Below are 27,293 nucleotides of genomic sequence, written 5' to 3'. Positions count from 1 at the left end.
ACATTTTCGATCGTATTGAGAGGTTAAGTGTCAATAATATGGAATGCATTAAAAGCTCAAATTTGGAATATGTTCCAAAAATATTATATAACCATATAATTTAATTTTCTATTACAAATTTTGTTAGCAGCCCGAAATCGGACAAAAACGAAAACAAATCCTGCAAGCTAAAGACGAATTAATTTACAAAAATTTACAATATTTTTTAGTCGCTCGTAAATCATTGATGAGGTTGTTTAGTGGTGCATTAAAGAAACTTACAAAAAGATTGATTGATTGAATTGAAAAGGCCCACCGTTCCAACAAAAATCTATGAACTTAAGTCAGCCCAAAACAGATGGTCATGAAATGGATCTGAATGGGTCCTTTAGGGAAAACTTGCGAAAAAAAATTGTTATAGAGATGAAATTCTATAGAGAAAAGATTTTAACAAAATTTTCTATAGAGAAAAATTTTAAAACAAAATTTTCAATAAAAAAAAAATTTGTAAAATTTTCTATAGAGAATTGTGAGAAAATTTTCTATAGAGAAAAAAATATTGACAAAATTTTCTATAGAGAAAACGATTTTGACACAATTTTCTATAGGGAAAAAAAATTTGCAAAATTTTTTCAAAATTTTCTACAGAGAAAAAATGTTGACAAATTTTTCTATAGAGAAAAAATTTGACAAAATTTTTTATAGAGAAAATATTTTAACAAAATTTACTATAGAGAAAATTTTTTGAAAAAATTTTCTAGAGAAAAAATTTTGACAAAAATTTCTGAACAGAAAAAAAGAATTGTGAGAAAATTTTCTATAGAGAAAAAAATATTGACAAAATTTTCTATAGTGAAAACGATTTTGACACAATTTTCTATAGGGAAAAAAAATTTGCAAAATTTTCTACAGAGAAAAAATGTTGACAAATTTTTCTATAGAGAAAAAATTTGACAAAATTTTTTATAGAGAAAATATTTTAACAAAATTTACTATAGAGAAAATTTTTTGAAAAAATTTTCTAGAGAAAAAATTTTGACAAAAATTTCTGAACAGAAAAATTTTTGCAAAAAATTTTCGATAGACATTTTGACAAAATTTTTTATAGAGAAAAAATTTGACAAAATTTTGTATAGAGAAAATATTTTAACAAAATTTTCTACAGAGAAAAATTTTTGAAAAAAAATTCTATAGAAAAAAAAAAGTTGGCAAAATTTTCTATAGAGAAAAAATGTTGACAAAATTTTCTACAGAGAAAAAATGTTGACCACATTCTCTATAGAGAAAAGATTTTAACAAAATTTTCTATACAAAAAAAAAATCTGACAAAATTTTCTATAGAGAAAAATTTTTGAGAATATCTTTTATAAAGAAAGAGAAAAAATTTTGACATTTTTTCAAAATATTCTATAGAGAAACAATTTTGACAAAATTTTCGAAAACGAAAAAAAATTTGACAAAATTTTCTACAGAGAAAAAATTTTGACAAAATTTTCTATAGAGAAAATATTTTAACAAAATTTACTACAGAGAAAAAATTTTGACAAAATTTTCTATAGAGAAAAAATTTGACAAAATTTTGTATAAAGAAAATATTTTAACAAAATTTTCTACAGAGAAAAAATGTTGACCGCATTCTCTATAGAGAAAAGATTTTAACAAAATTTTCTATACAAAAAAAATCGGACAAAATTTTCTATAGAGAAAATTTTTTGAGAATACATTCTATAAAGAAAGAATTTAACAAAATTTTCTGTAGATAAAAAATTTTGACAAAATTTTGTCAAAATTTTTTATAGAGAAACAATTTTGACAAAATTTTCGAAAAAGAAAAAATTTTTGACAAAATCTACAGAGAAAAAATGTTGACAAAATTTTCTATAGAGAAAAAATTTGACAAAATTTTGTATAGATAAAATATTTTAACAAAATTTACTATAGAGAAAAATTTTTGAAAAAATTTTCTAGAGAAAAAAAATTTGGCAAAATTTTCTCTAGAGAAAAAATTTTGACAAAATTTTCTACAGAGAAAAAATGTTGACCACATTCTCTATAGAGAAAAGATTTTAACAAAATTTACTATACAAAAAAAAAATCTTACAAAATTTTCTATAGAGAAAAAATTTTGAGAATATCTTCTATAAAGAAGGTATTTAACAAAACTTTCTGTAGAGAAAACATTTTGACAAAATTCTTTTAACAAATTTTCTATAGAGAAACGATTTTGACAAAATTTTCAAAAAAGAAAAAAAAAATTGATAAAATTACCTACAGAGAAAAAATCTTGACAGAATTTTCTATAGAGAAAAAATTTGACAAAATTTTTTACATAGAGAAAAAATTTTGACAAAATTTTCGAAAACGAAAAAATTTTGACAAAATTTTCTACAGAGAAAAGATTTTGACAAAATTTGTTATATAAGAAAAATTTTGCCAAAATTTTTTATATAGAGAAACAATTTTGACAAAATTTTCCATAGGGAAAAAATTTGACAAAATTTCATATAGAGAAGAATTTTTATAATATTTTCAATATAGAAGAAATTGTGAACAAAATTTAAAGGGAGGAAATTGTTACAAACTTTTTTATATATATAAGGGAAGAAATTGTTACAAACTTGTTTATATAGAAAAAATAGGAATTATAATTTTTATAATATTTTCAATATAGAAGAAATTGTGAAAAAAATTTAAAGGGAAAAAATAGTTTATTTTATAGATTAAAAATTTGGAATTATTGTCGAAATCTTTCCCTGTAAAAATTTTTGTAAAACTCTCTCCTCCTATCTCTATGAAATTTTGACACAATTTCTTCTTAATGGTAAACATTGCCACACTTTTTCTAAATAAGAAATTTGGTTTCAATTTTTTTCCTATGTAACATTTTGTTATAAAACTAAGAAAATTGGTCACAAGTTCCTCCTTATGGGTATACAAAAGGTAAGAAACATTGGTTCCTGTTAGGCAATTTTGTCAAAATTTTTCTTAATTAGTTGTAAATTCTTAATTAGTAAATTATGACATAGTTATACTATGTCATAATTTTTTTCCTCTATTTGGTTGTAATATCTTCCCTAATGGAATTTTTGTCACAATATCTTCTCTAGAGAAAATGGGAAATTTTTTCAAATTTTTTCTCTATAGATAATTTTTCCTCAATTTCTTCCCCATGTGAATTGTTGGAAATGTTGTTAAATTTTTTCACTATAGGAAATTTAGTCAATCTTTTTCTCTATATAAAATTTTATCAAAATTTCATATAGAGAAGCATTTTTTATAGCATATTCTCGGAAGAAGAGGCCAAATTTCTCAAAGGGAATATATTTTAACAAAATTTCATATAGAGGAATTATTATGACAAAATTTCCTATAAAGAAATTTAGAAATTTTTATAATATTTTCCCTACAATTTAAAAATTTTATTGACTTAAGTTAATATTTTTTTATTAAAAAATGATTTATTTTTTAAGCTTTTTTTTTTTTTTTGATTCCATTAAAATTTGAATTGAAAAATATTGCTGGCATTGTATCTGTGTAATTATTGTGATCTGTTGTCACAAGCAATGAAATATTTGCATACTTTTACAAGAAAATTGTATAACATTTCCCTAGAGAAGAAATTAATCCAATTAAAAATTGTATTGATTCAAGTGTCTATTGTAAGTAAATTATGTTTTATTAAAAAATGATTTATCATTTAAGCTTTTAATATTTTTTTTTTTTCAAATTCAATTACATTTTTCATGGAAAAATTGTTGTTGATAGTTTTTTTCTTTTTTTTTTTTTTGTAATTATTGCGAACCTGTTGTCACAAGCAATGAAATATTTCCATGTATTTAGGCGAATCAGGAATTCTTCAAAGTTTTTAAATTTTGTATACTGTGAAAATATATTCTTTACAATTTTAATTGCTTTTCACATTCGACTTCATTTAACGTTTTTTTTTTTCAAAAATTCTCTTTTATCCTTATAAAACTAAAATCTTTCAACTCAATCAAAATATCGCATTACCCCCTCTGGCATATTATGTAAAATATTTACCATAGCTTTTGAGATTAAATTCAAAGTTCAAAATACTTACACACAAACGCTTTCATATACAAATATACATACATTGATTTATACTGCTTAAACGGTATGTTTAATTTAATTATTTGTTGTTATCCTAAAGATTCATCGATTCATCATGTTCTCATTCTCTTTGTCTGTTTGTCTTATATTACCCTCTCTCGCTCTCACTCCGTATAGAGATAATGACATTTAGTATGTTGTACGTATGTATGGGATAGGTTTCTTTAGTTTGGATTTAGTAGCTGGGATAATTGTAGTTTTTGTTGTTGTTGTTGTTTTTGCTGTTACAGTTACTGCCTTTGTTGCTGCTGCTACGATTGATATTAAGGAATATGAATATATGTAACAGATAACAGAGAATAATGATGTTGCATGAGACTGATGATGACGAGAGACTAACTACACAAAAACTAACTGAGAGACTGTTGTTTATCTCACAATGACAAGCTGACTGACTGACTGACTGACTGACTGATAGCATTTGTTGAGATAATGAGTTCAATTCTCCACAACATTTTTGGTATTGTTGTTTGTTATTTTTTTATTTTTACATCTTGTTCTTGTAATGGTCATGGTGTTGTTGTTGTTGTTTAGTTAGTTGGATAATTGCTGGGTTCTGGTTATTGAGTTGTAGGTATATGCATCGCCTTAATTCAGAGGGTATCATTCTAGTATTATTTCATCGTTGGATCCAATGTGGTAAATTCCAGTTCACCGCGTGGCAATATCAAATCGGGGTCTGTAATATACACTATTTGTTGTTATATGCACGAATACGAATGATATGTACGAATGGTGAACGTTTCAGTATAAATGGGTGCACGGATGGATGCATGGGTGTTGTGTATGTGTGTATGTATGAATAAGCGTTTGTGGTTATTTAAGAGTCAACAATAGATGTGGGATAGAGAAAAAGAGACAGAAAGAGAGAGAAAGACGGTGAAATAAAGATGTTAAATAGAGTGTAGTTTGTAGATTTTGTTGTTGTTGTTTTTAATTAATTTGTATTTGAGATGGGAGGGATATACGTGTATGTATATGTGGTCAATGGGGTATAAATACCATATGTATGAAGGCATTGTTTTCAAATAAATTAAAATCATTTCGAAGGGCAATTAAGTAGCATATTATAAGCAATGGTAATCAAACACCCACGCACACACACACGCATATTTGTGGTTATTCAATTTTATGTTGAATTATGTGATTGTACATGTATGTGAGGTTTTGTGTGTTCATGAATGAGGCAAAAACATGAAAGCGAGAAAAAAATTATGCGAAATAAATATAAGAATGAGTTTGTGGATTTGAGAAGGAAAAAACAACATATTGAAAAGTTAGTTTAATTAGTAAAATTACTTGGATACGAGCATTGTGTTGGCTTCATTAAAAGTATAGCCATAAATTTAAGTGGAATATATATATATAGAAAAAGCAAAAGCAAAAAAAAGATATGTGAAGCAATACGAAGAAGAAGAAGAAAAAGTAGAACAATAATAAGCCAAACATTACCATATAGACATAGAAGCATACAAGCAGACATACAGAATAACACAACCACACACACACACTCGTATACATAACGAACATTTAAATAAAAATGTTAGTTGAAATGCAAAAGCATACCTAAATTTATTTTAAAAAAATTAAGCTAGTCCCCTTTGAGAGAATTACCAATACTGGAAAAAATATTGACCAATACACAATATTAAAGACAATCCGATCCGGCTGAAATTTGGTACATGGTGTTGGTATATGTTTTCTAATGACCATGCAAAAATTGGTCCACATCGATCCATAATTATATATAGCCCCCATATAAACCGATCCCCAGATTTGAACTCCGGAGCCTCTTAGAGGAGCAAAATTCATCCGATCCGGTTGAAATTTGGTACGTGGTGTTAGTATATGGTGTCTAATAACCATGCAAGAATTGGTCCATATCGGTCCATAATTATATATAACCCCCATATAAATCGATCCCCAGATTTGTTCTCCGGAGCCTCTTGGAAGAGCAAAATTCATCCGATCCGGTTGTAATTTGGAACATGGTGTTAGAATGTGGTCTCTAACAAACACGCAATAATTGGTCCATATCGGTCCATAATTATATATAGCCCCCATATAAACCGTGCCAAAGATTTGATCTCCGGATACACTGCATGTATCGGCGGCAATAACATAAGCGAGTAATCAAACAAGTTTATGACCATTCGTTTACGTTATTGCAACCAATTCATGCAGTATAGATGCGCGAAAGTTAGTGCTGTTTTCCTTCATGCCAACAATGCTATACGCAAGATTTTATATCACATCTGGGCAATATTTCTATTAAAATGAGCAATTATATCAGCTATGTAGAAGATGCTCTAAATCAGGACAGCGCACACAAAAATCAGCGCTGATTCGGTTGTTTTGCAAGCAGTTGGTATCCTGCTGAAATAGTGCTGTATTTTTTTGTAGCGTGATTACAACAGACAGACAGACAGACATGCTTTTATCTTTTTACAATTTCTCCCTGATCGAGAATATATATACATTATATAGTCGGAAATCGATATTTCGTTGTGTTACAAACGAAATGACAAACTTATTACACCCCCATCACCATTCTATGGTGATGGGTATAAAAACAAAAAAATTGACTAGAAGCATACACAGGAGTTTCGTTTGGGGGGACTAAGCTCTGGTTTATAATTTTAATACACTTGGCAAAGGGATTTTTTTACAATTGTGAAATCATTTATTGTATACTAATCACCATTCTATGGTGACTCCACTTCCATTTCAAAAATCTACTTTTCGAAAACGGCTAATCAATTTTGTCCAAAATAAAAATTCAATCGATTTGTATCGATTTCGTATAAATTCAAAAGTCGATAACTCAAACATTTTCAAAGATTTTGACCAACATACGAAAATGAAAGAAAGAACTTCGAAAATATCAAAAATAGATTGTTCGGTTTGGATCAATATGAAAAATCGATTATTCGATATTTATTTTTATATCATTGAAATCCAAGATTTCTCCATTTTTCCAGCTTTGCTGCAATAAGAATATTAATTTGATATTAATACATAACATATCTATTTTATAATGATTGATAATAGATTATTACGATTATTTGAAAATATACCAATTGATGTCTGTAATCTCTATTTCTTATTAGTTAAAAGTAATTTTATAAAGTTAATATTTGCCATACAATTTAAATGAGGAATATTAGCAATGTGGTTGACCGAATTTTAAAGATTTTCTTGGACGACCAAAGAAATAAACCTCATGGCATATTAAATATCATTGTGAGATTGGCATTTATAACACAGCATATCAAAATATGGCACTTCATTATATGTAAATTTTTAACTAAATAATGAAAAAAATGTCTTAAGTCGTTTTGCATTTGATATCATGCCTCACAATTAAATTCATTTCAAAAGTCCTTTGGTTTATGTTGAAAATTAATTTCTATTACCGAGATTTTTTCTCCACATCTTAGTCTATTCTGGCCACCTTATTGTGATATGCTGGCTGGTGATAATGGTACGAGATAACCTAGCAACACACATTGCTATAGTGAATTTAGAAAATAATTACAAAAAAATATTATTTCTTAATTAACATATATCAACAGTAAAAGCATACCGACAGACATTAACGCTACTGACAGTAGCATTTGGCATCTGGGTAAGCCACAAATGCCCATATCTCATTTCAATCTCAGTCATCAACTACCTAGCAAAAATTTTCGAATTTTTGAAAAGCAACAGATAAATCTGGATTTTGTTTTTACTTAACCCAAACCAAACCAAAGAGTTTTTAGGTAATCAAAGATTTAGTTGACATGTGGTTAATGAAAAACTTTTTGTTTTTATAATTGATGCAAATATGTTGAGGTTACAACAAAACAATTTACTAAATTAAATTGTACAAATGTACGACGGAAATGGTTTTCTTTGAAAGTATAGATTTTTTTCCCCATATTACAGTCAATTGAATTCTGGAAGTTTCAAAGTTGAGTAAAGTAATTTGTTAAGTAAACAAGAAGTAATAAAAGTTTTTGGGAGCTACCTCAATAGAAATATCATTACGTCTTCTTCATGTCTTGGGTATTTATCAATACAAGAAAATTTTCAAATTTCATTCTTGGAACTTTATAAGTTGCAGATAAATTCTAAAATAAACAAACAAAAATAAAAGTTGACTGCAGCATACCCAAGAGAAAAATGGTGTAAGGCCATTCATAGGCCTTGGGTATTAATTTACAAGATTCCTTTATTCAAATAAGATCTTCTTCATTATTTTATTTTAATTATTTCAAATGAGATAGCAGGAGTACGTATTTCATTGTTATAAACTTTTTTCCAGAAATAAATTAAATAGTTCGATTTTAAATAAAAACAAGTATATACGGCGGTAAGTTCGGCCAGGCCTTATGCACCCTCCACCATGGATTGCATAGAAACTTGTACTAAAGACTGTCATCCACAATCGAATTACTTGCACGCAGGGAAGGAATATGATCACCTCAATCATGTTTCAAGAGCAAAATGTTTCTTTTGTATGGTGACCACGTAACATGTTTGTCACTAAAATATTATTTTCTCGTCAAATATAACCTGCTTGCCGAAATCAGATACATGATTTCCGCGAAAATAACATGGTTGCGAAAACCATGTTACATGGTCACCACCCACAAAAAACATTTTGCTCTTAAACCATGTTTGAGGTGATCATATTCCTTCTCTGGGTGTTGATTGCGGTAACACTTGCCGATGGCAAGGTATCTTAAAACTTCTTAACACCGTCTTTTCAATTGTAAGTTAGTCCATACGGGGTATATATTAAACTAAAAAAGGCCGATTAAATACGTAATTAATTCATTTTGACAAAATTTTCTATAGCAATAAAATTTTGATTATATTTTCTATAGAAATAAAATTTTGCAAAATTTTCTATGAAAATAAAATTTTGACAAAATTTTCTATAGAAATAAAATTTTGACAAAATTTTCTATAGAAATAAAATTTTGACAAAATTTTCTATAGAAATAAAATTTTGACAAAATTTTCTGTAGCAATAAAATTTTGACAAAATTTTCTATAGAAATAAAATTTTGACAAAATTTTCTATAGAAATATAATTTTGACAAAATTTTCTATAGAAATATAATTTTGACAAAATTTTCTATAGAAATAAAATTTTTACAAAATTTTCTATAGAGATAAAATTTTGAAAAAAAATTCTATAGAAAAAAAATTTTCACAAAATTTTCTATAGAGAAAAAATTGACAAAATTTTCTATAGAAATAAAATTTTGACAAAATTTTCTATAGAAATAAAATTTTGACAAAATTTTATATAGAAATAAAATTTTGACAAAATTTTCTATAGAAATGAAATCCATTGAAGGATTGGAGAATTCTTCCCGCTTAAATATGAGCTAAATTATTAGTTTTTGTACCCAACAGAATAGCAACAACCGAATTCCAATTACACCTAACAACAACAATGCAGCAATTTTAAATTAAGCCAAACGAAGTTTCAACAACCCACAAAACGGCGAAAAAAAGCAAATATAGGGATTGATGGCAACAACAACAACAATGATGTGTAGTCTGAGTAAGATTTTCCACTTTCACAAAAGTTGATGGTACCACAAGTAATCATAAGTTTTGTTGGGTATAGTAATAAAATTTTTACAACATTTTCTATAGAAAAAAAATTTTGACAAAATTTTCTATAGAAATAAAATTTTGGTAGATTTTTTTTTTGGGGAATCGGCTATATATAACTATAGACCGATATGGACCAAGTTTGGCATGGTAATTAGCGGCAATATACTAGCGCAATGTACCAAATTTCACAACGTACCAAATTTCAACCGGATGCTTTATGCTCCTCCAATAGCTCCGGAGGTCAAATCTGGGGATAGGTTTTAATGGGGGTTATATATAATTAAGACCGGTATGAACCAATTCCTGCAAGGTTGTTAGAGACCATATACTAACACCGCGTACCAAATGTCAACCGGATCGGGTGAATTTTGCTCTTCCAAAGGGCTCCGGAGCTCAAATCTGGGGATCGGTTTACATGGGGGCAATATATAATTATGGACCGATGTGGACCAATTTTTGCATGGTTGTTAGAGACCATATACTTACACCATGTACCAATTTTCAGCCAGATCGGATGAAACTAGCTTCTCTTAGAGGCTCTGCAAGCCAAATCTGGGGATCGGTTTATATGGGGGATATATATTATTATGGACCGATGTGAACCAATTTTTGCATGTTTGTTAAAGGCCATATACTAACACTATGTACCAAATTTCTGTCGAATCGGATGAAATTTGCTTCTCTTAGAGGCTCCGCAAGCCAAATCTGGGGATCGGTTTATATGGGGGCTATATATGATTATGGACCGATGTGAGCCAATTTTTGCATGTTTGTTAAAGACCATATACCAACACCATGTGCCAAATTTCTGTCGAATTGGATGAAATTTGCTTCTCTTAGGGGCTCCGCAAGGCAAATCAGGGGATCGGTTTATATGGGAGCTATATATAATTATGGACCTATTTGGATAAATTTTTGCATGATTGTTAGAGACCATATACCAACACCACATACCAATTTTCAGCCGGATCGGATGAAACTTGCTTCTCTTAGAGGCTCCGCAAGCCAAATCTTGGGATAGATTTATAATAGGGCTATATATAGTTATGGACCGACATGGACCGATTTTTGCATAGGGACCATATACTAACACCACTGATGATTTTAGCTCCTCAAAGAGGCTCCGGAGGTCACATCTGGGAATCGGTTAATATGGGGGCTATATATAATTATGGACCGATGTGGACCAATTTTTGCATGGTTGTTAGAGACCATATACCAACACCATGTACCAATTTTCAGCCGGATCGAATGAAATTTGCTTCTTTTAGAGGATCCGCAATCTAAATCAGGGCATTGGAATCAATTTTTTATTACTCGCTTGTTTCATATTTTTTAATGGGAAATTTAACATTTTATTGTTTCAAATTGGTTAAAAACAGATTAAAAATAAATAAAATGGTGCAAATTATTACAATTTTACCGAAAAAAATGCTAATTTTTTTCTAGAAAAATTGCGAATTTTTGAAAATATTTGATATCAAACGTTCCAGACAAGCGTTATAATGCATTAAAAATAATAACAAATTTAAAAAACTATTTATTCGTCAACATATCACAAAATTTCTTTATTCACATCAAATCACTGGATTTGCATCACACCTTAAGAAGTGATGCAAATTCAGTGCAACGTCTGTAGAAATGGTGGACATCCGTCCTATGACAAGCCCATGTTAAAATCATCGCTTCTACGCCAATTTTACACCACTTCCGGATTCAAAAAGAACATCTTCTCTACTTTTTTGGCTACGCTTGGATTTGCTGCAAAATTAAACGTTTATACTGTGGAAACTACAGTATAATTTCTCTCAGAGTCCAGAGTCCAGTAGTCCGAACGGCTCAATTTTTCGGACACTTTTGTAAATTTTTCCTCTGTAAGCTCCTGGAACAAAACTATCTTAAGCTAGATTCACTTTAATGCCATGCTCAGAGCAAAATTTGCCACGTCCTGTTATTGGCAAGGTTTTTTTTAAATAATTCACACTTCCAGTAACATATAAGGAAACGAAAAAATTGGATGTCATCATGATGTCCAAAAGAAAAGGAAATCAATACTGACCTAAACTTTACTTATGTAAAGATACAATCACTACACCCAGAGAAGGAATATGCTCACCTCAAACATGTTTTAAGAGCAAAATGTTATTTTTGGGTGGTGACCATGTAACATGGTTTTCACAACCATGTTATTTTCTCGGAAATCATGTATCTGATTTCGGCAAGCAGGTTATATTTGACGAGAAAATAACAGTTTAGTGACAGTGATGTTACATGGTCACCATACAAAAATAACAATTTTGCTCTTGAAACACGTTTGAGGTTATCATATTCCTTCTCTGCGTGTACAGACCAATCCAGTACTTCGGAAAAAGGTCGAAACTATATCTGTTCGGATTACAGAGGTTGTACTGTAGTTATTTCCCAGCAATATTTCTAATCTATAAAATGTTAATAAAGATAATTAATATTTTAATTAAAAATACAAACAATTTCAATCATTGCCTGACTTAATTTTTTATTTTGTTTAAAAAGTTAATTTCCACAGTTATTTTTATTTGTTTCAATTTCACACTGTTTAATTGAAAATATGTTGGTGACATTTTTTCCTTAAAGTATTATAGATATAGATCTTTAAAAACACATAAAAATTTCGTTTTATATATATGCATATTGCAATGAGCAACATAAACATTTACAATGAGACATATTCTTAAAATTATTTCATTGTTTTATAGCCTTTAGGTCAAAAACCAACATGATATCAATAAATTTTCCCTATAAATCGACTCAATAACTATACAATTTTCAAATATATAAATAATCTCTAATAAATTCCATAAAAATTAATTAAAAGTGTATAATTACAAAGAAATTCTTTCCAAGATTTGTTTCGTTATAAACAATGCACGTGAACTGCTAACACTTATAATTTATCATCTTTAGCACACATTTAATTACTCTTAAACTTCTTTTGGCAAAGTTCTCTAGACAAAGACTTAACATTTGATTGTGGCTGTTTGTTCTTTTAGTTTTACAAAAACACCCCGAAAATAGGTGAACAGAATAGATAGTCAAGGCCTATCTATGCATTGTAGTTTGAGTCCCTTGGAAAGAGAAAGAGAATGTTAAAAGTGCAAATATTGAAAAGTTCAACTTAAGCACTTAGGCACATATTACCACGCACACAATCATACTTACGCCACACTTCGATTCACACTAAACCCTAAGGCAATTAAAAGATTTTCAACATTTCTATGGGTTGTTGAAGTTAATTAAAATTCATGCAATGTCTTGATATTAATTATCGAAACCGTTTTATGAATAATTGAAGAGCTAGACGATACAACGATACTAAATGGCTGACGATTGCATAAGGATATGAATATAGTGAGTGTTGTTTATGAATTTAGTCGTCGTCGTCGTCATCGTCATCTTTAAGTACAACTTGAGGGCAGTGAAAAGAGCAAGAAGTGTTCTGAATAGCCTTAGGCTTTATTTGTTCTACCTTTTTGTGGCATACTATTGCCATTTTAATATCGCATGAATGTCGTCGTATGTACAGTGAGTATTTGTAAGCGATTGTAGAGAAGAGATAGTGAGAGAATGTTTAAGAGGTAAGAAGCATCATCTGTGTGTAGTATTTTTGTTTCTTCTCTCACTCTCCAGCTATCTTGACTCTTGCCATGCGAATTGTTAACAGTTTTTGTAAGTTCTTCTGTTTTTGCGTTTGTTGTGGTTGAAGTGGCCCTCTTTTGTCACCTATGCTCTTGCTCTCTGGTTTAAAAAACTAAAAACAATATCGTTGTTGGTATAGTACATTCGAAATGTATGACAAGTTGTAAATGTATACTCTTTGGCTGTACTCGAGGATGTAGCCAAGTGAGTAGTGGCCTTAGTGTGGTAGTGCTAAGTGCGAATATTTCCTTAGGGGGACATTTATATACTTGACAAACGGTAACACCGTCAACATGCCACAATAAACAAACAAACATAACGGTAGCACCAATTCAAGATGAGTACTTGTGTTAAAGATGTCGGTAGGCCGCCTATGTGTTAAAGATGTTACAACTAGGCCTTATATGCTACACATGTTAGCTTATTGCGTTTGACATAGAATGTAATTCTGGAAGAAAATTTTAGTATTGGACTTTTAATAAAGATGGGTAAGCAAACAATTTTTATTAAAACAAAATTGTCTTGTAGTGGACTTTTTTTTTAATATTTTGATATTTTCTACACCCCAACATGTGCTCCGGAAGTGGCTCAATTTTCTATCATAACCAATGAAGTTGCTGTAGAAGCTTTTCATTAGGAGTTCATTTTAATGAAGAAGGAGTAAAAATTTGCAAATGTTTGTGATATGATCGTAATATGACAACAAGGCATAACATTATAACTACTTCTCGAGATGATCTTTATTAGTAGGAATAATCTAAGGTTCAAATTTCTCCAGCAATGATTTTTATGAAATAATTTTGTAACAATTTATTGTTTTTTTTTTTCATTTGTTATTTTTATTTTGTAATTTTTATACCCTCCACCATACGATGGGGGCTATACTAACTTTCTCATTCCGTTTGTAACACATCGAAATATTGCTCTAAGACCCCATAAAGTATAAATTTTCTGGGTCGTGATGAAATTCTGAGTCGATCTGAGCCTGTCCTTCCGTCTGTTTAAATCACGCTAACTTCCGAACGAAACAAGCTATCGACTTGAAACTTGGCACAAGTAGTTGTTATTGATGTAGGTCGGATGGTATTGCAAATACGCCATATCGGTACACTTTTACGTATAGCTCCCATATAAACGGACCCCCATATTTGGTTTGCGAATCCTCTAAGAGAAGCAAATTTCATCCGATCCGGCTGAAATTTGGTACATGATGTAAGTATATGGTCTCTAATGACCATGCAAAAATTGGTCAACATCGGTCCATAATTATATATAGCCGCCATATAAACCGATCACCAGATTTGACCTCCGGAGCCTCTTGGAAGACCAAAATTCATCTGATTCAGTTCTAATTTGGTACGTGGTTTTAATATATGGCCTCAAACACCCATGCAAAAATTGGTCGAAATCGGTCCATAATCATATATAGGCCCCATATAAACCGAACCCCCAATTTGACCTCCGGAGCCCCTTGGAAGAGCAAAATTCATCCGATTCGGTTGAAATTTGGTACGTGATGTTAGTATATTGTATCCAACAATCATGCAGGAATTGGTTCATATCAGTCCATAATTATATATATGTTAGCTCCCATATAAACCGATCCCCAGATTTAGCTTGCGGGGCCTCTAAGAGAAGCAAATTTCATCCGATTCGGTTGAAATTTGGTACATTGTGCTAGTATATGGCCGTTAACAACCATGCCTAACTAGGACCAAAAATTGGTAAATATCAAATTCATAATTGTATATAGCCCCCACATAAGCGACCCCCATATTTCAATTCTGGCTCTCTACGTATCGTGCAAAAAGTCGATTCGTAAGTATTTGTAGACTTACCTACAAATACCTTTTTTGTCTAATATATACCACGTATGGACTAACTCACAATTTAGAAAACGATGTTAAGAAGTTACCACAACCCAAGTAATTCGTTTGTGGATGACAGGGTACATAATATTCGGCCTGACCGAACTTACGGCCGTATATACTTGTTTTTAAATATTTTTTTGCATTTAAAGTCAGGAAAAAATGTAAATTCTCCTAGCTTGTCAAAACTTCTCAAAAGAATTTGCTTGAATGTGATAGATTCAACTGACACATGTTGAAATCTCCGGGGAGATTTCAACATGTGTCCCCCATCACCATAGAATAGTAGGGGTATAATAAGTTTGTCATTCCGTTTGTAACACATCGAAATATCGATTTCCGACTATATAAAGTATATATTCTTGATCAGGGAGAAATTGTAAGACGATATAAGCATGTCCATCTATCTGTCTGTTGCAATCACGCTATAATCTTCAATAAAGGAGCTATTGTCCTGAAATTTGGCACAGAAGCATCTTTTGTCTGCACGCAGGCCAAGTTCAAAGATGGGCTATATCGGTCCATATATAGGGCCCATAGGGAGCCACCGTGGTGCAATGGTTAGCATGCCCGCCTTGCATATACAAGATCGTTGCTTCGATTCCTGCTTCGACCGAACACCAAAAAGTTTTTCAGCGGTGGATTATCCCACCTCAGTAATGAATGTTCTGAATGTTTCAAAGCTTCTCTAAGTGGTTTCACTTCAATGTGGAACGCGGTTCGGACTCGGCTATAAAAGGCAGGTCCCTTGTCAGTGAGCTAAACATGGAATCAGGCAGCACTCAGTGATAAGAGAGAAGTTCACCACTGTGGTATCACAATGGACTGAATAGTCTAAGTGAGCCTGATACATCGGGCTGCCACACAACCTAACCTAACCTAGAGTGCGGCTCGATTCCATGTTAAGCTCAATGACAGGGACCTACTTTTTATAGCCGAGTCCGAACGGTGTTCCACATTCCATTGAAACCACTTAGAGAAGCTTTGAAACCCTCAGAAATGTCAAATGTGTTCGGTCGTAGCAGGAATCGAACCCACGACCTTGTATATGCAAGGCGGGCATGCTAACCATTGCACCACGGTGGCTCCCTAACCTAACCTCACCTAAGGCCCATATAAACCGATCCCCCCAATTTGGGATCTTGGGCTTATAGAAACCATAGTTTTTATCCAATTTGCCTGAAATTGGACCATAAAGAAAATGGTGATTATCGAACCATGTTTTGATATAGCCCCCATATAGACCGATCTCCAGAGTTTACTTCTTGGTCTTCTACAATCCGTAGGTTTTATCCAATTTGCCTGAAATTTTAAATCTAGAGGTATTCTACCGAGGTGTACCGAAAATGGTGAGTATCGGTCCATGTGTTTATATAGCCCCCATATAGGCCGATCTCCCTATTTTACTTCTTGGGCTTCTAGAATCCGTAGTTTTTATCCAATTTGCCTGAAATTTGAAATCTAAAAGTATTCTATGACCATAAAGAGGAGTGCCGAATATATTGTATATCGGTACAGTTTTTGATATAGCCCCCTTATGAACCGGCCTCCCGATTTGGGGTCTAGTTTATAGAACTACAATTAGATGTGCTGAACATTGTGAGTATCCCTCCATGATTTTGGCATAGCGCCCATTAGACCGATCTCCCGATTTATGTTAACTCCTAGTTTTCTAGAAATTTTAGTTTTTATCCGATTTGCCACAAATTGAAAATATACTGGCACTTTAGATCCACAAAAAAGTGTATCAGATTTAGTTTTTATCGGTCCATTTGGTAAGGCCTTCATATAGACCGATTTCAGATCATGAGGGTACAGAAGGTACAATGATCATGAAAATTGCTTGAAACTGAATGTAAAATTATTGAAATGATGACTTCTCGTAATCATTTAAATAATTGGGGTAAAAAGCTATAAATTTTAGATTTTAAATCAAGGCGTTCATTTCATCATTCTCTTGCACACTTACAAGAGATGTTTATGATTCCTCTAAAACTCAAACCAAAAATGGTTCTTATAAATCCAGAATCTGATCTAGTCTTCATAGGTAAAATCTTTACATTTATCTTCGGGAAGTGTACTGGTTGAATTGCTCTGTTTGAGAAAATATCTGTCATCAAACTCCCCTTAAATTTTCAAAGAAAACTATTATATTTGATTCATGGTGGTGGGTATTTAAGATTCGGCCCGGCCGAACTTACTGCTATATATACTTGTTAATATTATCTTCATTGTTTTTTATTTCTTTATTTATTTGCAATAATTTATTGTGACATTTAATTGTCTACAATTTAAATTTTCCCTTTCAATGATCCAAAATAACTTCATCGGAAGTGCTAAAAAATGTATGAAGGACCCTGGGCTGCTCTTAAAATGAAATGTTTGTGGAACAATTTCCATGTTTTTTTTTTTTTTTTGCTGAGTACAACGGATATGTATGTAATCCAGTCTCCAGACAGTTAAGAATTATCCTCTCAAAGAATTTCAGTTCAAATTAATCCTCAACGAAAATGTCGTCATTTTAATTTTGTTAACTGGCAGGACTAAAGGAGCTACATAAAAATTCCCGTACAAGAAATTTCTATTCTTCAAAATAAAATTTCCCCCTTTTTTAGTAAAACCTTGGGAGCCACCGTGGTGCAATGGTTAGCATGCCCGCCTTGCATACACAAGGTCGTGGGATCGATTCCTGCTACGACCGAACACCAAAAAGTTTTTCAGCGGTGGATTATCCCACCTCAGTAATGCTGGTGACATTTCTGAGGGTTTCAAAGCTTCTCTAAGTGGTTTCACTGCAATGTGGAACGCCGTTCGGACTCGGCTATAAAAAGGAGGTCCCTTATCATTGAGCTTAACATGGAATCGGGCAGCACTCAGTGATAAGAGAGAAGTTCACCAATGTGGTATCACAATGGACTGAATAGTCTAAGTGAGCCTGATACATCGGGCTGCCACATAACCTAACCTAGTAAAACCTTGCCATGGTTGATATGACTTCGAGGCTATTTAACCCAAAAGAAAAAATGCTGCATGACATTTTCATTTCTTTTCTAAAGAAAATATAACATTTATGTTATATGTACATCTCCAAACATTTATCAACAAATGGTATCTATTTGACAATTGCCTTCACATGACAAAAACACCTGTCCTGTAAGAGTGCGTGTGTACCGAGAAAAAAGAAAACAAACCCAACTTTAATTCAACATTGTTGCAGAGTGCAGTTCTTAAAAACTTTGCAAGATAAACTAACATTTAAACAAGCAAAGCAACCAAGAGAAGGAGAGAGTGAGATACCCACACATACTCTCCCTTCTCGACACACAAGCAAACAATGCCAAAGAATTGTTATCTTACTCAGGCAAAGAGCTGAGGGCACAGATGATCCGAAACATCAAACTACCAGTACTATGAGAGTGTACACACCGTGTGTTCCTCTTTATCTTGGAAGTGTATGAGAAAGAGAGAGAGTTTATTATTTTGTCATAAAAGATATTAACATGTTCATCAAATAGCACCTTCTTAAGAACCCAATTGTCAATGCAGTATGCCACGTAAGGTAAGCTGAACTCAAACAAGCAAAAAAATTATTACACTTCAAAGATATCTACAAGGACATTTCTTAACACCTATGGCCATGTACGTGATTACACACACATAAGAATACACACACACACATACGATAACATAAACCTCACTCATATACTCTCTCTAGTAAATTTTATAGAGTTTTGTATGGATTCATAAAAGTTAAAAGCATTTTGCAATTATGGCCAATTAAAGCCACAAGAGTGCTATGGGCCAACAACAGCAGCTACAACAACATAAAGTATAAAAACACAAGCATTTCAAAAAGTACAAAAATGAGCAACTAGAGAAGCATCACCATCACCACCACCACACAACATCATTGGCTTCGACATTCTCATCCATTTTGAAAAACAGCAAACTAAAATAGGAGTTTATATATTGTGGGTTATTAAATTAGGGGAACATTTTGGTTTCGAGCACACAACATAACGCATACACACACTCACATATGGAATGCTATAAGTGTGTGTATGTTCGTAATTGGTAGAAGCAAAAAGAGTGAGAGTTGATAAACATTTTCCCTCTAAACTCTCACACACACTTACATATATACATTAATTCATGGCACAACTTTTGGGCCAATTTGTATGTTAAGTACTGGAATAATGAGAGGTCAAGATGTTCTCCATAATTTCCATAAGCAAAGGTACTTAAAAAGTACTACAAAAATTGTTACCAAATTTTATAATTATATGTACGACTTTCATGCACGTGAGGTTTTCCGATTTAAGGCAAACTTTCGTTCTACAAAAGTATCGTGATATTCGAAGCAAACTAAATTAGGTAAATAGGTAAGATTTGAATTTAAATGAAGCTTCGCAGATTTTCCAGATCGTTGGTAGAACATGCGATGGATTGATTTATTTATTAACAACTTAATGTTGTGCTTATTTAGTTATGGGAGAAAAAAAATTCACCCAAAATGTGTAAACAGACTGTAAATTCAGAGTTGCACATACTCATAATTTGCCAATTTGGAAAATTATTAAGTCGGTTTGTTATTCCTATGTCTGGATATTAAGATCAAGTTAAACTCAAAATACCAAAAAAAAAGGAATAAAGTACAATTTTCCAAATGCACCAATCCAGTAAATTTGGTATTAGCTTAACTTACGAAAATGTGTTCACAGACAGAGTGATATAGCTATATCGACTCAGGGGCGGGCCCTGAACAATATTGCCCTGAACAATATTGCCAAAGGCAACATATGTCAATCTCGTCACCTTCTGAGTGTTGTCAACATATGCACCCTGTGCCACAGTGTGGTATAAAAATATGGGAAAAATTTTAATCTAAAGCCATTTTTATGCAATTTTGCAAAACTGCATTTATTATTTATCGGTCGTTAGATATGTATTCGAGGTATAGGAAAATTTGAGTTTGATTCATTTTTACAATGTCGGAATTTTGTCGGAATGTTGGTTATATTAGCCCAATTCGAATGACCATATACATGGGAGTTATATCTAAATCTGAACCGATTTCAATCAAATTGAGCACCCTTGACGATATTACTAGTTGTACTCCTTGTGTACAATATCAAGAAAATCAGGTTAAAACTCTCACTTCTGGGGCCATAGAAGTGCATAACGGGTGAAAGATCTATATGGGAGCTAAATCTAAATCTGAACCGATTTCTTCCCAAATTAATAGGGATCTATTCTGACTAGAAACTTGTACCAAATCCGAAGGCGATTGGACTAAAACTGCAACCTAGACTATGATTACAGAAATGTGTTCACAAACGGACGGAGAGTCGAGCATGGCTATATCGACTCAGGGACGCGGGTGCTACATTTGGTATAATTCTACCAAAAATGGTAGATTTTTTTATTGTTTGGTAGATTAGTAGAATTATTGTTGTTTTGGTAGATTTAACTAACTTTTCCTCTACAACTAAGAGGTGCTTCACAAATTTCCTATATAAAGTAAAATTTTTAACAAAATTTTCTATAGAAATTAAATATTGACAACATTTTCTATATAAATGAAATGTTGACAAACTTTTCTATAGAATTAAAAATTTGACAAAATTTTCTATAGAATTAAACTGTTCTATAGAAATAAAATTTTGAGAAAATTTTCTAAAAAATGTTGATATATATATATATATATATATTGAAAATATACATCAAATTTTGACACAACTTTCAATAGACAAAAAAAATCAACAAAATTTTCTATAGAAATAAAATTTTAACAAACTTTTCCATAGAAATAAAATTTTGATACAAATTTTCTATAGAAATAAATTCTTGATAAAAATTTTCTATAGAAATAAAACTTTGACAAAATTTACTATACAAGTAAAATTTTGAGAAAAATTTTAATATAAATAAAATTTAAAAAAAAAAAAAAAAATCTATAGAATTTTAAAAAATTATCTATAGAAATGAAATTTTCACAAAGTTTTCTATATAATTTGACAACATTTTCCAAATCCATAAAATTTTGACAAAATATTCTATAGAAATAAAGTTTTAACAAATTTTTCTTTAAAATTTTGATACAAATTTTCTATTAAAATAAATTTTTGATAAAAATTGTCTATATAGATATAAAACTTTGACACAATTTACTATACAAGTAAAATTTTGAGAAAAATTTTCTATAGAACTAAAATTTTGAGAAAATTTCTTATAGAGATAAAATGTTGACAAATACAGTTTTGACAAAATTTTCTATAGAAATAACATTTTGAGAAAATTTTCTATAGAGATAAAACGTTTACAAAATTTTCTATAGAAATTAAAATGTTTCAGAAAATTTTATATACAAGTAAAATTTGAAAAAAATTTTCTATAGAAATAAAATTTTGAGAAAATTTTCTAAAAAATTTTGATATTTTCAAAATACATAAAATTTTATATAGAAATAAAATTTTAACAAACTTTACCATAGAAATACAATTTTGATAAAAATTTTCTATAGAAATAAATTCTTGATAAAAATTTTCTATAGAAATAAATTTTTGATAAAAATTGTCTATAGATATAAAAGTTTGACAAAACCTACTATACAAGTAAAATTTTGAGAAAAATTTTCTATCGAAATAATATGTTGACAAATTTTTTATAGAAATAAAACTTTAAGAATAATTTTCTATAGAAATAAAATTTTCACAAAATTGAAATAAAATTTTCTATAAAAGGAATAAAGAAAGTTTTCCATATAATTTTAACAAATTTTCTATATAAATAAAATTTTGACAAAATTTTCTATAAAAATAAAATTCTGACAAAATTTTCTATAGAAATACAATTTTGAAAATAAAAAAAATCTATAAAAATAATTCTATAGAAATAAAAGTTTGATAAAAATTTTCAATAAAAAAAATTGCCAACATTTTTTGTAGAAATAAAATTTTAACAAAACGTTCTATAGAAATAAAAATTTTGACAAAATTTTATATAGAAATAAAATTTTGATAAAAATTAAAAAAAAAAAAAAATTTGCCAACATTTTTTGTAGAAATAAAATTTTGAGAAAACGTTCTTTAAAATAAAATCTGACAAAATTTTCTAATAGAAATAAAACTTTGAGAATAATTTTCTATAAAAATAAAATTTTCACAAAATTGAAATAAAATTTTCTATAAAAGGAATAAAGAAAGTTTTCCATATAATTTTAACAAATTTTCTATATAAATAAAATTTTGACAAAATTTTCTATAAAAATAAAATTCTGACAAAATTTTCTATAGAAATACAATTTTTAAAATAAAAAAATCTATAAAAATAATTCTATAGAAATAAAACTTTGATAAAAATTTTCAATAAAAAAATATTGCCAACATTTTTTGTAGAAATAAAATTTTAACAAAACGTTCTATAGAAATAAACATTTTGACAAAATTTTATATAGAAATAAAATTTTGATAAAAATTAAAAAAAAAATTGCCAGCATTTTTTGTAGAAATAAAATTTTGAGAAAACATTCTATAAAATAAAATCTGACAAAATTTTCTATAGAAATACAATTTTGAAAAAAAAACTATAAAATTAAAATTTTGACAAAATTTTCTATAGAAATTAAAATTTTGACAAAATTTTCTGTAGAAATCAAATTTTGACAAAATTTTCTAAAAAAAAATTACAAAATATAAATATTTTCTTTGGTAGTTTTTTTGGTAAAAATTTCTCCAAAACTCTGGTAGACTATTTTTAGGGAAAATGTGTTTTTAAAAACGCGTTAGAAATGTTGCAGCTTTGCTCTATGCCGTGATGAAAATAAATTTTTGCATAAAAGTCGCTCGGCCGAAAATATCAAAATTTTCAGATGAACTGCTGTCACACACATCGTATTCCTTTCATATGACCCTGGTTACTATTTTTTTCAAAACGAATCAAACCTGCCAAAGAGGCCTCAGGAAAATGAAATGTTCGGATGCATTTAGAGCATCATTGTGCCACCGTGGTGCAATGGTTAGCATGCCCGCCTTGCATACACAAGGTCGTCGGTTCGATTCCTGCTACGACCGAACACCAAAAAGTTTTTCAGCGGTGGATAATCCCACCTCAGTAATGCTGGTGACATTTCTGAAGGTTTCAAAACTTCTCTACGTGGTTTCACTGGAATGTGGAACGCCGTTCGGACTCGGCTATAAAAAGGAGGTCCCTTGTCATTGAGCTTAACATGGAATCGGCGAGCACTCAGTGATAAGAAAGAAGTTCACCACTGTGGTATCACAATAGACTGAATAGTCTAAGTGAGCCTGATACATCGGGCTGCCACATAACCTAACCTAACCTATAATTGTCCCGTGTAGTGTTGCCAGCATATTTCTGGGTATTGCGCCAAATTGATACTGTTTCGTATTGGACAATTAAAATTTCTATTAGACAAATTTAAATTCTTCGCAAAAATCCCCAATAAACTTTTGTCTTAGGTAGTCTAAATGAGCCTGAAATAAATCGGGCTGTCATTTTAACGTAACCAAAACTAGGGCTAAAACCCCTAATCTACTATTCTCCCCCTCCATATCATAGGACCCACAAAAACATATACCAATAAATTTACATCCAATTAAGCAATAATATCTTTTCAACATTTTTGCTGTAATCTTTAAATTCTTAAAATATTTTCTGTATTAATACCAAAAAAATGTCTATCCTTGATTACGTTCAATTTTTGTATATTCATATTTACTCTATGCAACGTAATTTAGGTATTAAAAAAATTCTTTTGCATTTATAATGTAGTTGCTATACCAAGTTTTTTAAATCTTAACTTTTTCCACAAAAATTTAACAACTTGCAAAATATTTTTGTAGAGACTAAAAAAAGAAATACAAAGGAGTAAAGAAATTTTTCTGGGCATACTTTTAAAGAACGTATGCAAGGCAAAACGATAATGAAACATATAAAAAAAAAAAAAAACAAACAAGTATTGGTATCTGTAAATTGGGGCAAACAAGTCGAGATGAATCCTGAGAAATTGAAAGCCAACACTTTACGAATGCTAAAGAATGTAGATCCAGGAAGGAAAATGAATGGCTGTAGTAGAGGGTTAAGCAAAAACATGAGAAAACAAGAGCATCAAGACTAAGGACTTCATTGCAAATGGTCATAAGGAAAAAAACAAACTAAATGAAAAAGGCCGACACAGTATGGCAATAATGAATAACTGCAAATAATTGTATTTGCACACTCACACATACACTTATATATACATAAAATCATATGCAGACACACACACACAAGATCCAATTCACATAGTTTTGCTCACATATCATCGTATATGAAAGGAGAGAATAGATAACAAAATCTTGTTTTATGGATAAGAGATAGATAGCGTAGTGAAAAGGGAAGAGAGACAGAGAGTAAAGAGAAAAATAAACACAAAGATAAAAGGTTTTAATGGCTTTACACAACCAAAAATTAGAAATACTTCAGGGTTTTCAAATAGGCCACAATCAGACAAATACACAATAACCCAAAATGAGTGAACTCAAACAAACGTACACAAATACTCACACACACACGCCTAAATATAGCTAGAGATTGATAAAGAAAGACAGCGAGAGAGAGTGAAAGAGTGAAACATTCCAAGTATAAAACCAATAATGTTCATGAAAATGAGAATGAGAAATATGTCAGAGGGCGGGGGCCGGGGAATTGGAGAAACAAACATAGAATTGTTTGTTTGTTCAGGATTTCATTCACAATAGATCATAAAGCATTCTAGGCATAGAGGTGAGTATATATCAAAAGGTTGTGTAATAGGACGACCAAGAGATCGACCTGGTAGATTTGGTTGCAATTTCTATTTTTTTGTTTTCTGTCATATTGTTCTAGTGGTTGTTATAGTTGCTTTTCTAATTTTGTTTTATTTTTTTTTTTTTTTTGGGGGGGTTTTTTGTTTTGTTTTCAATTTACATTATTGGCCCACATTCTAAACATGACTGCCATTAATCCACAGTTTTACGCCTCCATTGGCCGATCTCATGGGCATATAGCGTTTAGACCAAACAGCTGCTGCATTCAAACGAACATTGGACGATGTATTGCCTGTTGTTGTTGTTGCTGTTGTTATCTTCTGACATGGCCTACTCATGCTGGATGCTGCTTGGGGAGGATAGGGATACAAGGCATACCAATTTGCAGTTGAAGAAGCATGACAATCGAGCAAGGGCAATAGAACATCGCCTGGCATATAAGGAAATTATTAAAATATAATTTTTTTTTATTTATTTAGATGTAATATCGCATGTGGTTAGATAGATAAATGCACTAAAGAATTTTTCAGATTGTATAGATGTTAATTGTGATGTGAAGATGTCGAAGTGGAAAGGGGTAGGGCAGGTGTTGTGTTATTCAACAAATTTCTACAGAAGACAGACGATGTTTTTTTTTAGGGGGGATGGTGGGTCAGACAGTATACAAAACTATGGAAGATGAGTTAGGTTTATCTACGAGTACTTTATTCTAATCTCAATTCAGGAAGTATGGACACTAACTACAATGTTTCAAACTACTTTCCAAAGGATACTAGAGAGATTATTTACTATGTTATGAACTATAGGGGTCATACAATATAGATTTCGGATTTGATGAAAATTAGATAAATCATAGTCTCTAAAAAAAAAAACAAGTACAAGCGGCCGAAAGTTCGGCCATGCCGAATTTTATATACTTTCCACAATGGTTATTGGTTGGCTTACATAAATAAATAATTATGAAGAGATGTGAACCAACTTTTGTGACCAAATTTCATCACAGTAAGAAGAAGTTTGCTATTCCATGAGGATGCGGAAGTCGGGGGTCGGTTTCAAGTCGATAGCCATGTTTGGAAGTTAGATTGATTTCAACAATCGGACATCGCTAGATCGACTCAAAATTTCCACAAAAAGTTTCGTAGGTCAAATCTGGTGGTCGGTTTCAAGTCGATAGTTTTTTTTTTGACTTCAACAGATGGACGGACATCGCTAGTTCGACTTAGAATTTTCTCAAGAGATTTCGCAGGTCAAATCTGGGGGGTCGTTGTAAGTCAATAGCTTTTTCGGAACTTAACTTGAATCCAACAGACGGATATTGGTTGATTGATTCAGAAATTCCGCAAGAGGTTTCGTAGATCAAATCTGGGTGTCGGTTTCAAGTCCGAAACTTTTTTTGGAAGTATCAACAGATGGACGGACAGGCGGGCATCGCTAGATCGACTCAAAATTTCCGCAAAGGTTTCGTAGGTCAAATCTGGCGGTCGGTTTCAACTCGATAGTTTTGTTGGAAGTTAGCTTGATTTGAACAGATGGACGGACATCGCTAGTTTGACTCAGAATTTTCTCAAGAGATTTTGTAGGTCAAATCTGGATGGTCGGTTTGAAGTCGATAGCATTTTTTTGGAAGTTAGCTTTATTTCGAAAGACGGACGGACATCGCTAGTTCGACTCAGAATTTTCTCAATAGGTTTCGCAGGTCAAATCTGGGAGGTCGCTTGCCAGTCGATAGCTTTTTTCGGAACTTAACTTGATTCCAACAGACGGATATCGGTTGATTAATTCAGAAATTCCTCATGAGGTTCCGTAGGTCAATTCTAGGCTTCGGTTTCAAGTCCGAAACTTTTTTGGAAGTATCAACAGACGGACGGACAGGCGGACATCGCTAGATCGACTCAAAATTTTCCGCAAAGGTTTCGTAGGTCAAATATGGGGGTCGGTTTCAAGTCGATAGTTTTATGGGAAGTTGGCTTGATTTGAACATATGGACAGACATTGCTAGATCGACTCAAAATTTACGCAAAGAGGTTCCGTAGGTCAAATCTGGGGGTCGCTTGCAAGTCGATAGCTTTTTTCGGAATATAACTTGATTCCAACAGACGGATATCTGTTGATTGATTCAGAAATTCCGCAAGAGGTTCCGTAGGTCAAATCTGGGCGTCGGTTTCAAGTCCGAATCTTTTTTTGGGGGGTCGGTTTAAAGTCGATAGTTTTG

General features: G+C 31.2%; 1 protein-coding gene across 4 annotated transcripts in view; it reads right to left on the bottom strand.

Moving 5' to 3' along the window:
* Window positions 1-4,307: 4,307 nt before the first annotated feature.
* The window catches only part of side (motor axon guidance molcule sidestep), an 805,094-nt gene continuing 782,108 nt past the window's right edge, over window positions 4,308-27,293 (bottom strand). For 2 of the 4 annotated variants that reach the window (XM_075310417.1, XM_075310488.1), the window contains exon 17: window positions 4,308-4,789. In XM_075310417.1, the coding sequence (XP_075166532.1) occupies window positions 4,725-4,789 (65 nt within the window). In that variant the 3' untranslated portion in view covers window positions 4,308-4,724. Of the gene's footprint in view, window positions 4,790-25,219; window positions 25,512-27,293 lie in introns of those variants that run through there. The other 2 variants (XM_075310279.1, XM_075310349.1) reach the window with 1 other exon arrangement.

The sequence above is a fragment of the Haematobia irritans genome, chromosome 1 (assembly GCF_050003625.1).
Source record: "Haematobia irritans isolate KBUSLIRL chromosome 1, ASM5000362v1, whole genome shotgun sequence".
Taxonomy (NCBI): domain Eukaryota; kingdom Metazoa; phylum Arthropoda; class Insecta; order Diptera; family Muscidae; genus Haematobia; species Haematobia irritans.
The sequence above is the reverse complement of the archived record's forward strand: the minus strand, read 5'-3'. Positions and strand labels throughout refer to the sequence as shown.